This window comes from Acomys minous, assembly GCF_964271855.1.
Source record: "Acomys minous genome assembly, chromosome: 13".
NCBI classification, from domain to species: Eukaryota; Metazoa; Chordata; class Mammalia; order Rodentia; family Muridae; genus Acomys; species Acomys minous.
In genome coordinates, this window is record NC_140495.1 from 12,683,308 (window position 1) to 12,696,552 (window position 13,245).

At 40.6% G+C, this 13,245-nt stretch overlaps 1 protein-coding gene across 23 annotated transcripts in view; it reads right to left on the reverse strand.

Annotated features, from left to right (window-relative positions):
• The window catches only part of LRRFIP2 (LRR binding FLII interacting protein 2), a 104,621-nt gene that overhangs the window by 75,089 nt on the left and 16,287 nt on the right, over window positions 1-13,245 (reverse strand). For all 23 annotated transcript variants that reach the window (XM_084753244.1, XM_084753245.1, XM_084753239.1 and 20 more), the window contains exon 3: window positions 7,673-7,817. In XM_084753244.1, coding sequence (XP_084609370.1) covers window positions 7,673-7,762 — 90 coding nt within the window. In that variant the 5' untranslated portion in view covers window positions 7,763-7,817. The remainder of the gene's footprint in view (window positions 1-7,672; window positions 7,818-13,245) is intronic.

The following is a 13,245-nucleotide window of genomic DNA, read 5'->3' on the forward strand; positions in this document are numbered from 1 at the left end:
CATCTCCTAACAAGACGCACGCGGCAACTTTCTCACTGTCATCTCCCGTCCTCCAGACACCAGACACTTCCCATGGGGGCTAGGGAATTACACTGGAAGTCAAATCTGATTGTGGCCCTGAAAGTTTTCAAAGTCAACCGCAGCTCTCTGGAAGAAAATCCCACCCTGCCTGGCCCCACTGCTCCAGCATCACCACCTCCCATAGTGCGCAGCATAAGCCATGAGCATAAGCCGGGCAGCTCTCCACATTCCACTGTCTGCTCACACCTTGCACCTGCAGATACCAGGGATTCAAAGTACAAAAGTCAGGGAACTGAGGCACAAGGGGCCACTATGAGTCTGAGGCCAGCCTGAGCTGGAGCGAATCTTTTGTCACTCACTAGGTGTGTGAAGACACAAGCCTGTAAGACTAGCGCTTGGGAGCCTGAGGTAGGAAAATCATAGATTTGAGGTCAGACAGGGCTATATAGTCAAACTGTGTCTCAAAAAGAAAAAAAGAAAAAAAAGTTAAACACTCAAGAAAAATGAGTAACTCAGGTAGCACGTACTCAGCATTTATTGCGTTAATTTTGTTGACTCTTCCATGGCACTCAGGCCAAAAGAACACTGGAAGACAAATTAAGAGACATAATATTTATAGTGTTGCCATGGTTCCCAAATTAACAAATAAAAGTTATTACCCCATGTTCCTAGCAACTTCCCTTCAATCCAAAATGTGAAGTATCATTTTTCTTCATTAGACTTTGAAATGCATCGTGTTTAACCATTTTTTAAAGAAGCTTTTGGTGCTTGAGAACAAATATTTAAAAAATTCAGAACATAGCATTAATGTGTAAGAGATAAAGTCAAAACAATAAAACCTAAAAAAATTTAACTCATCTTTTCCTAATGTCAAACAACTGTATCTTTTTCTTACTCAGAGGCCTTTTGATAGCAACAACAATTTTTAAAATATATGAATAAATAAACCAATCTCATCAAATAAGAAAAGAAATCGAAGGTTAAGAAATTTAATTACTGAGGTCTGGTTACAAACTAACAAATAGCCCAAGAAAAGCAAACCTTTGGATCTGCAGGATACAAGGGCTACAAACAATGTCATCTGTCTTCACAGTACTGACTGGTATTGAAGGATCTGGATGGCAAAGGTGGCAGCAGCATCTTAGTCACACCTCGACACAATGAAGCCTTTAGCACAATAATGCTCCCTTCATTCCAGCCGGGGTAACACATCAAGGGACAGTGAAATCCTGAGAGCAGTACTGGTCTTCCTGGAGCCAGGGACAAGCAGGCAGCAGGTGGGTAGCCTGCAGAGAAAGAGGCCCCTCAGCTCCATCTCTCTCTTCTCTCCTTAGCCAAGGGGAAGAAGGGAGAAACAGACTGGCTCAATGCATCCATCAAGGCACCGGAAAGAATTCTGGGTAAAGTTACAACTTAGATCTGCTCTTTCAGAGGATATGCTCGTAAAGTCATAAGCAGAAAGGAGAAGATTTTTATTATTTTAAGTGAATAGAAATGGAAAAACATTCACTTCTCATAACTGAAAAATAACTCCTTTTTCATAATCATTTATGAATTATGTGAACCAACATGGACAACACCTTAAAATTACAAAAGGGAATAACTCTGACTCATGAAATTGTTTTTTCTAACAAACCCTATTTACACAGAATTATAATCAAATACATAAAGTAAAACAATGTGTCAGAGATGAAACTCTTCAGGACTCAGTCAAAGAGAAGTATCTTTACCTTCTCCCTAGAGGACGGCATCCACAATATGAGCTCAATTACTTCAATGTGCCAACCAGAATACAAGTGTCAGGAATCTGCTAACGTCCACCTGTCACCTGAGCTCCCAGTCTGTTTCTCAAACCACCCTCCTAAGCCACCATGTGGGTGTCTCACAGCCACCTGAAATACAACACACGCCAACATGCAATAATGCTCTCCCCCTCTCCTCCTCATGCTCCTACCATCTATCCAGATGTATGCACCACAGAGTCCTGTCTTTGCCACCCAGCCAGAGCCATTCAAGAGCACCAAATACTTACCTCCCCAATCCAACCACCCCCACTACCTGCGGCTCATGACTCACCTCCTTGAAACCACTGGTGCCTCTTCTCTGATACAATCTCCAGCCTATAATAATCATCCTTTTGATCGTGTCACTCCCCTGCACAAAACCTTCACTATTTCCCCATTGCTTTTAGTACAGACTAGTGCTTCTAAACATAATCTGTGAGAGTCTATCATCAGGGTACTCAGCCTCATCCCTGCTAATGCCTAGGCTGTGCACTAGGAGGTTTAGCAACATCCTCAGCCTCTACCCACAACTGTCAAAGCACCTTCCCCATGCCATCCTTCACTGTGACAGACATAAATGTTCACATATACTGCCAAACATCCCCAGGGAACAAACTAGCCCCTAGTTGCAAACTACTAGCTTGATTAGCTAATTCCTCTTCCTTCTCTGTCTCGTTTGTCCCCTGAAGTAACTAGAGGCACAATAGTTAAGAGGTCAGGAACTATGGGAAATTCCAGCTCAAGCCCCTCCAAGCATTATGACTTTGGCATGGTTCCTTGATGTCTCCATGGCTTACATTCATCACTGATAAAATAGAAAGGCCCGAGGCTGCTCACTAAAGTACTGAGAAGTGTGTATTAGTAAGAGCTGAATAAATGTTAGCTGCTGCTGTTAATCCCTGACTCCTGGACACTCAGTCAGCCTCACAAGCTTACAAAAAGTTCCTCTGACAACTCCCTATCCCTTGAGGAATGTCCCTCATCCCTCAAGCCTCAGGTGAAAGGCCACTTCCTCCAAGGAAGCCTTCCCAAGGCCCTCAAACATGTCCCTTGTGGCACACGCTTTAATGAAACTGTTTACTGTTCTCTCAAAGTACTTAACACAGTTATAAATACACACATTACATATTTCCTGTTTAAGAATGCTAGTGACTACAGCACACACAGATAACCAGTTTTTAAGACAAAAAGAAATAATAAGTAGCTGGGCATGGTGGCGCACGCCTTTAATCTCAGCACTCAGGAAGCAGAGGCAGGAGGATCTCTGTGAGTTCTAGGCCAGCCTGGTCTACAAAGCAAATCCAGGACAGCCAAGGCTACACAGAGAAACCCTGTCTCAAAAAAACAAAAACAAAAACAAAAACAAAAAAAAGGAAGAAAGAAAGAAAGAGAGAGAGAGAAAGAAATAGTAAGTGTCTGAAATTTGAGGAAGAATCCAGTATATGGTCTTCAATGTTTGTTTCCCCTTTAGAATCTAAGCTCCATGCTAGGATCATATCTTCGATACCCTCTAAATGTAGTGGTACCCACACAAAATTGATGCTCAATCAATGTGTGCTGAATGAATATTAAAAGCTTACAGCCGGGTGTAGTGGCGCATGCCTTTAATCCCAGCACTCAGGAGACAGAGGAAGAGGCAGGCGAATCTCTTAAATTCGAGGACAGCCTGGTCTACAAAGTGAGTCCAGGACAGCCAAGGCTACACAGAGAAACCCTGTCTGGGTGGTGGGGGGTGGAGTTTACACTGCCAGGTGTGGTGGATCATGCCTACACTCGCTCCCAGGCAGCCAGCACTATATATAGGGAGATCCCGCCTCAAAAATAAACAGATAGGTGGATGGATGGATGGATGGATGGATGGATGGATGGATGGACGGACGGGTGGGTGAATGACTAAAATGCCAGTCAGGTGGTGTCAGATGCCTTTAATCCCAACACTAGGGAAGCAAAGGCAGCTGGATCTACATAGAGAGGTCCATGACAGCCAGAATTATGTAGAGAGACCCTGTCGCAACAAACAAACAAGCTGGGCAGTGGTGGTACACATCTTTAATCCCAGCACTTAGGCAGGTGGCAGGCACTTAGGCAGAGGCAGGTGGATCTCTGTGAGTTCGAGGCCAGACTGGTCTACAGAGTGAGTTCCAGGACAGCCAGGGCTACACAGAGAAACCCTGTCTCAAAGAATCGAAAAATAAAAATTAATTAATTAATTAATTTAATTAAATGAAAGTTAGAATTAATCCTCCTGGTATGACTATGGCAATCCTTCACATTTTAAGAAAGCTTTAGTACTTGTCACAAATTTTTTTAATCTTTTATTGACCATAACCTAAAAACAAATCAACTACTCTGAGTAGCAATACTACCAGCAGCTGTGAGCAGCTCTTGTGGATGCCACTCCAGAAAGCAGCACTATCAAGCGTCTCTTCACCTGAGCACCACCCACCTCTTTGCACCCTCTCCTCAGGCTGTCAGTCTATAGCAAAACCACAAACTCTGGTTCTCCTAGATGCCTGAATGGCTATTACCTCCTTAGGCAATAAATGATAATCCAATAAAGGGGAGTCAACTGACAAACTCATAAACAAAAAGAATAGACACATAATAGAATATTACTAAGCTACTAAGAAGAATTTAGGCTGCCTAAAAGAAAATAAGATTAATAAGAGCCAGAGATCAGGGAAGACTGCTTGCTATAAAGCCACATCTTCTAGACATGACAGGATCCTTGCCACTCAGGAACTCAAAGCAGCTGTGGTTGCCTATACAAGACTTACAAAAAAATCAAGCCACTCAACATTTCAGCATAGATGGGGGAGGTGCTCATGAGGCCACACCCCTAGCTAAAGAGCTACTGGCACCTGATGGCTGCTGGGAGAAGGAGAGTTAGTTTTCCCAGGGGGTGTGACCCCTGGTAGGCTGCCCATGCTCGAGCAGGTGTACCCACACCCATGTGCATACAGACAGCACTAACTGGACTTAGTGGGTTAGAAAAAAAAAAGATATGGAATTGGAAGAGAGATGCAGGGTAATGAGGGGTAGATATGGATACATATGAGATTCTCAAAAAGCAATAATAAACATGTTTATAGAAAAAAGGCTTCAATCTCTTTTCAGAGCGCTATTCATCATATATAATTGTTTCTTAAAGGGGGTAAATGTTCCAATATTTTTAGACAATAGTGGTGTGAGTGAGTGAATGAGAGTGTGTGTGTGTGTGTGCGCGCACGTGTACATGTCCCAGGGCACATGTGTAGAGTTCAGTGGACAATTTTGAGAGTGGCTCTGTTTTCAGTCCTGCTAACACAGGGTTTCTCATTTCTGCCCCACTATATACTCCAGGCTAGCAGCCCCTCAAGCTTCCAGAAAATTCTCCTGCCTCCTCCTCCCATCTCACCGTATGTATGAAAAGACTACAGGCATGTGCTACCACATCTGGCTCTTTAGTTAACCTCCTGGATCTGAACTTGTCAGGCTTGTGGGGCCAGTGCTTTTATCACTGAGACCCCTACCTACCTCCAGTTTTAAACCAAACACTTCTGTAATTTCAATTTTTATTGAAAAGTACGTGACTTACATAAATACTTAAAGAACTATTTTTTCATTAAAAAAAAAAAGTTTTAGCTAAAAATATCCAGCTTCTACTATATAGTAATTTTTAATAATTTACTCAGATTACATCAATTGTTATCCCCTCACATGTATCTTCTCATTACCTCCCCCCCACCCCCACCCGCACCACCCTTTCACCTTATTCCCCTCCCCTAAGCCTCTGATAGAAGGGGACCTCCTCCCCCACCATATGACCACAACCTATCCAATCTCATCAAAAATATGGAATGCTTCACTAATTTGTGTGTCATCCTTGCACAGGGGCCATGCTAATGTCTGTATCATTCCAATTTTAGTATATGTGCTGCTGAAGCGAACACTAAAAAGTAATTTTAAAACCAGTTTTTAGATAACTTTTCTTTACTTCAATACTGTGCTACTCAGTTTTTAGGTAACTTTGTTGTTTCAAGTACTCTTCTATAGAATTTGACTTCTACACTAAAATGCTTGCTAAACAAGCATAAAGACCAGAGTTCAATCCCACAGAACTCACATAAAAAAAGCTGTGTCCACCTGTAATACCAGCACTGAGTGAGTGGAGAGACAAGAAGATCCCTGGGGCTTGCTGGCCAGCCAGTCTATCCAAACTGTCAGCTCTGGGCACAGTGAGACCTGGTCTCAACAATATAAGGGAGAAGAGCAACTGGGTTCAGCACTTAATGCCTAAGCCTGGTGATGTGAGTTTGAGCCACAGATCCCACAATAGAAGAAAAAAAATGACTTCTGAAAGCTGTCATCTGACCACCAACATGAGAGAGCGCGCGCGCACACATACACACACACACACAGGGGAGGAAAGCACTTGAGGAAGATACTCCATATCAACCCCTGGCCTCCATGTTAACACATATACACACACAATAAAAAATAATTTTCAAAAGAGTGTGATGACACAAACTCTTGTTTACCATGGGAGTAGGGACAGTATAAAGTCAGGAGAAGCAAAATTTCAAGGTCTACATAGGGAATTTGAGCAGAAGCTAGGATACATGAGAAAAACTTTTAAATACCAACAACAAAAAGTTCAAATTAAAATAGCAAAGGGAGGTCACTACCATCTTACCTGCTTGAGAAAGTCTTTAATAGTTGTATATATACCTGCCAGAAGTTCACCCTTCTAGAGTACACACACACACACACACACACACACACACACACACACATTTTAGTGTGTATTTTAGTATAATCATAGAGTTTTGAACTCCAGAAGGTTCCATTATCATCCACACACCTGAGCAGTCACCCCCTAATGCTCCTAGCTCTAGGATCACAATCCATTAACTTCTGTGGATTTCCCTACCCTGATATGTCACACAATTAAAATGTTTTATTTATCATTCAAAAGCCAACCAGCTTTCAAGAGAAAAATAAGACTGATAAGCCAAAAGGAAACAATTCTGATCTTGAAAGAGTTCTACTAAAAAGAAATCTGCACTTACAGTCAGAATCTGAAACAAAGTTAGAGCCCTGGGAAGAAGGCCCAGCCAAGAGCTAGCCTAAATATCCAATATACAGGAAATGCTGCTGAGATTCAGAAACCATCGTCCCTTCCCATTCCCCTCCCTTCCCCTGAGTTACCAGCAAACTGAAACAAAAACTCCTAGAAGCTCTGTTAGTATCTGGAGGATCAAACACAAAAGTGCCGGCCCAGCCCAGGATGCAGCTCAGTTGGAGCTGTGCTTGCCTAGCATGTGCAGAGCCCAGGGCTTTAGCTCCAGCCCAACATAAGCCAGTTATGGTGATACAGTCTTGTAAGCCAAGGCCTTGGAGACAGGAGGATCAGAGGTTCAAAGGCATCTTTGCCTATATAAGACCTACATGAGACCATCTCTCAAAAACAACACAAAATACATACATACACATACATACATACATACATACATACATACATACATACATACATACATACCCAGTGCAATGTTTCAAAAAGTAACTTCAGACTGTAAATCTGAACAAACACCCTATAAGGCAAGGACAGTTTCTGTCAATATTTACCCAGCAGTTCTGGGAGCTGTGAGGTCCAGTGAGCCATAACACAGTTCTCAGACCTCCAAATTTTTAAGCATATACAACCCACATAACTACATTGAAAAATTAACTTCTGATAAAGTCTTCAAAAAATCTAACTCAGAAGGGATACAAATCTAAGTATGTTTTACCAGGACAGATTTGCAATGTGAAAGGCTAGCCATCGCTTCTTGTTCCTAGCAAACACCCCACAGCTAGCTGACGTCCTTGTACACCTCAGCACACACCTCTCTGGCGATGTTATTCAGAGCTTCATCTTCTGCAGAAAATCGATCTTTCACAGGTGTTCTTTTCCTTCCAGAACCAGGAGTACCCATCTTGTTTTTTTAAATAAGTCTTTAACTCTGAAAATGAGTTTACTCGTGTTCAGCCCTGAAATAAACAAAACAGTAAGTCAGTATGTTTTCATTGTGGAGTCTTAAGGCTTAATTAAACATTCGATTTTAACACTGTAATTCTGTTTCTCCTCAAAGAAACCAGTGACTGAATTCTTTTGCGCACCACCAAACTATTTCAGTGCATTTTAGAACATTTAAAGTATATCAACTGCTAACTTCATTAAGCTATTCCCAACAACCTATGAGAATATGTTATCTTAGCTCGGAAAACCATAATCAAGCTATCATTGTACTAGGAGCATAAAATCAATATGGCTTTTTCTAAAATCTATTTCCAATCAAGAAAGATGTTTCAGAAGTCATTCAGTCTAAAGTTTTATAATAATATACTGACAAGATTTTAATATTGACCTTTAAATTAACACAAAGGCAAAAAATTTTTTAGTATAATTTAAAAACCAATTCCAATTAAATCACAAGCACACAAAACAACTAACTGAAGGTCATTATTCTACAGTTGCTGAGAAGCAACACTGTTCAGGCAATCAGATCTGAGTCCTGGCTATTGCCCAGTACTACAAGTGCTGAAGACAGAGTTACATGTAAAACAGGTAGCCATGCAATTAAGAATTTATCTGTGGCTGGGTGTGATGGTGCACGCCTTTAATCCCAGCACTCAGGAGGCAGAGGCAGGTGGATCTCTGTGAGTTTGAGGCCAGCCTGGACTACAAAGTGAGTGCAGGACAGCCAAGGCTACAAAGAGAGACCTTGTCTCCAAAAACCAAAAAAAAAAAAAAAAAAAAAAAGGAATATGTCTGTGTACATAAGATCATATATATGTACATATATGCATGTGTGTCTATACACACACGTGCTCACACACATATACATATATACATTATATGAGAGTAGAAGCAAAATTGTTTAAGGGAACAAAGGGTACTAACATGGGGGAGCGAAAAGGAAAAAGCATGGGGGAAAAAATGGACATGGTAATATATACATGCATGAATTGTTCCAATGAAAGCCATTACTGTGTACAATGAATATATTCCAATAAAAGTATACTTTTAAAAAGAATATATCTAGGACCTATTACAACTATTATCATAGACACACCTATTTACAGGGAAAGACAAATCTGTTCTAGAATTTACTAACAAACTGACACAGAAGGTGCTACACAGTGAGACCCTTTCTCAAAAAACAAAACCAAGCCGGGTGTGGTGGCACACGTATGTAGTCCCAGCATTTGGGGAGGCAGAGGCAGGCGAATCTCTGTGAGTTCAAACACAGCCTGGTCTACAAAGAGAGCTCAGGACAGTCAAAGCTACACAGAGAAACCCTGTCTGAAAAAAACAAAACAAAATAACAGTTAAGACTGAGGAACACCTATCTCTTGACCACAGTAAACATATCTAGATAAACATATCTGAATGAGAGCAAAAAAAGTTTCTTCTCTGAAGGAACAGCTGATAAATTACTTCTTGAAAGTACAGGGGAGTTTCCTTAGAGGTCTCCAGCCTCTCTCCATGAAGGCTCAAATGCGTCACAATTAATATAAGTAGTTAATAAACTACTCAGCATTCCAGAAATATTCAAAGTATCTTTACCTACCTCTTTACTCATGTAACTTATAAAACTGACAAAAGGCCACTCCTCATCTTTATTTACAACTTTAGACTGTGCTTTTTTATGGTCTGGGGACTGAAGCTAGGGCTGTATTCTAGATAAGGCAAGGACTATATATTCATGCTTAGGGCCCTTTTCTTTCCCTGGAGATGGGTCCTCACCCACGCTGCCCATCCTCTCTTGAGCACCTGAACTTACGGGAACACATCACTGTGCTGGCCACAGGGTTAGGCTCTACCTAAACAAAGACAACCTTAGGTTATCTTCTTCAGTATGCACATGTGACAGCACTAGTCAAGGTAAAGACTTGTGTTGACTCAAGGAATGATCTGGAAAAAAGTTAAAATACTTTTGACTATAACCATTTTACTGTAAAGAACATTTATATAAGGAAAAGAAAAGGCTGTAAGGTATTTCGTGATATTTGAAGTGTACTCTAAGAATGTAAAGGAATACGTGAGTTTGGGGATGGTTTGGGGCCTGGCAGTTTTCAGTCTCCTTAGCAGAAGGCAGCCAGTCTACAGAGAAACAGAACTAAAGAAATTATTCAACAGGACACTTAAAATCTATGCATATTTTTTAAAATCAATTTTTCCTTAAAAGAAAAAAAAAGATCTTATACAGAGTTAAACTCAGTTATTGATGAGCAAGCTAAAATACACAGTATCTGCTCTGTATTATGCAACTAAGACAGTGACGGCATCTAGATGGCAGGTTTACTGACTCCGCTACCCGCTACAACTATTCCAATTTCTCTGTATAGTTTTAAACATTTTTAGTAATATATTTGGAGAAAATAATGTTTGAGAAGTATGAACGACTAGGTCATGGGAACTTAGGGATTTTTTTAAACATTTGATTTGAAAATGGAAAAAAAAGTAAAGGTAATCTCATACAAATAATTACATATTCACTTGAAAAAAACAATTGCCAAAAGAATGTTCCACTTTCCCAAATTAGAAGAGAGGTCAGAGAGGAGAGGGGAGCAAAAGGAATTAGTTTAAGACCTCAACCCTACCAATAGCAAAATGAGGATAACACTTAAAATGAGTGAGTCATTTATAAAATCCACAAAAATAAAAAGCACATCAAGAAACTGAGAGAAAGGTAGAAAACATTTTAAAATGTAGCTGGGCCTGGTAGCATGTCTCTCAAGACTTCAAATTCAAGTGTTCTGGGTACAGAATAAGACCCTTTCTCAAAAAGAATAAAGAAACAAAAGAGAAAAGAAGATACCCACATGAGCCAAAACCCCGGGACTTCACTGAATGGAGGAAGGAAGGAAGCGGAACATAAATTCACTCTCCAGGAACATGAGACACTCTCGTGGTTTTGCTGCGCTCGTACTGTATGAAGCATAATGCCTGCGCTCCACAGAGTCATCCTACGAACTGCAAAAATGCCTTTCTAAGTCGTGCGATCTGAACATACACTGTTTTCCATACCCTACACAACAGATGCTAGTCCAAGTCCACTTCCTCTCCTCATAAGATGGCATGCCAGTGGTTGCATTGCCTTCCTTGCCAGCCATGCTATTAAAAGACCCAGTTTCAGAGGGATAAGGTGAGGAGGACAGAGAAGGGCACCACACACTCATGTGCATATACTACATACACAATAATAATGAAGTATAGATAAGGGAACGGAACAATATAAACCAGGTAACAAAGAACAAAGACGAAAACAGAAACAAGAGAGAAACAAGTAACATAATTTAAAATTCTTTGATACAATTAATACGGAGGTTTAAAAGTAAAGGCTTTTTAACAAACTGTCATATAGCTTTACTTGTCCTATATTTAAAAACCTCTGCTATTTTAAAGGTGCGCCTGTGACCCCAACACTCAGAAAGAAGAAGTGGGCAAACTCTGTGAGTCTGAAGCCAGTCTGGTCTACAGAGCAATCTCCATACCAGCCAAGACTGCATACTGAGACCCCCATTTCAAAACAGAGAAGAAACCTTGCTAAGAATTTGCAACCTGCGCCGGGCGTGGTTGAGCATGCCTTTAATCCCAGCACTCGGGAGGCAGAGGCAGGCGGATCGCTGTGAGTTCAAGGCCAGCCTGGTCTACAAAGCGAGTCCAGGACAGCCAAGGCTAACACAGAAAGGCCCTGTCTCGAAAAACCAAAAAAAAAAAAAAAAAAAGAATTTACAAGCTGCGTTTTACTTTTGCCATTGCCATTACCATTGCTTTGTAGCTGGACAAAAGAGGACAATGGGAAGAACCAAAGTGGAAAGATGCCAGCAAGAAGGCACCTATAGTGTCTACCTACCCATCCTCTCTAAGAGTATTTTATCTGTGTATGTGTGTGTGCATGAGTGTATGTGCTCACATGAATGAGCACATGTGCCTGTGGAGGCCAGACACTCTCGGATCTCTAAAACTGGACTTTACAAGAGGTACTGAGCCACCTGATGTGAGTGCTGTGAGCCAAACCTAGGTCTTCTGAAGAGCAGTGCATACTCTTAACTGCTGAGCCTCTATCTATCTTTTATTATGTTCCTCTACGGAGGGGGAAAGCATGGTCTCGAGAGATGGCTCAGTGCCTAACAGCACCCGCTTCTCTTCTAGAGGACCCATGTTCAACACACAGCACTCAGATGATGGCTCATAAACCTTTATAATTCCAGCCCCAGGAAATCTGATGCCCTCTTCTGGCCTTGTTGGGCACTACACACACATGGTACACAGATACATGTGGGCAACACACTTGTACACATAAAAAGAAAAAAATTATTTTAAGGAGGGCCTACTTATCTTTCTTTTGCTGTTGCTATTGGTGTTGTATACAAGAAACCACTGCCTATCTCAAGGTGGCAATATCTATCTCTGCTTCTATGACTCATGAAGTTAACTTCCGAATATAGCATGAGGCAGGGCTCCAACTTTATTCATTTGTATGTGAAAATCTACTTGTACTGGCACTATGTGTTAAAAACACTACTTTTTCTCTAGTAAAATATCATACCATCCTTATTAAAAAAAAAAAAAAGAAGAAGCAGGTGGTGGGCTAAGATGACTCTGTGGGCTTAAGTACTTGCCAGCAAGCCAGACAGATAACTTCTATTCAATTCCTAAAACCCATGTAAAGGTAAAAGAAAAAAAAAAAACTAAGTCCACAATGTTGTTCTCTTACTACGTCACCTGCATCATAGCATGCCCACACACTCTACCCATACACACACTAATAATAAAAGTAAACAAAAAACTTAATAACCTGGCTATAAAAATAAATGCAGATTGAGGGATACATGGTCCATTCCATCAATCTATTAATTTTTTATACTGTACCATACCATCTGCATTAGTATGGCTTTGCATAATGTTTCAAAATTGGGAAAAAGAGAGTCATCCAACTTTTAACATATTCCTTTAAGATTTTTGGCTTGTGAGTCCTGTGCATGCCCATGTAAATTTTAGGAACAGTTTGTCATTTTATGGAAGAAATAAATGAAAAAGAAAAAATGCATCTTGAATTATAATGGCAATCACAATTACTCTATGAATCAATTTGTGAATGACTTTAATAATATTAAGCCCCTGATCTAAATGATAGGATTCTTTTCAGTTATTTTTTGTGCTCTTTATTTTGCTCTACAGTATCTTGTTTTCAATGCCTTGCATTTCTTTATTAAGTTCATTCCTATGTCACAGTGTCATTTAGAAGCTCAAACAGTTAAGATTGTTTCTATAAACTTTTACATGTGACAGAAAATTGTTCTCTCTAATACCAAAAGAACAGAGAGTGTGAAGTCAGAATCAAGGAGAAGGTATCCAGGAAAAGCTCTGAAGCCAATTCTCTAGCTATGTTTAGTGTTCAGCAGAGCT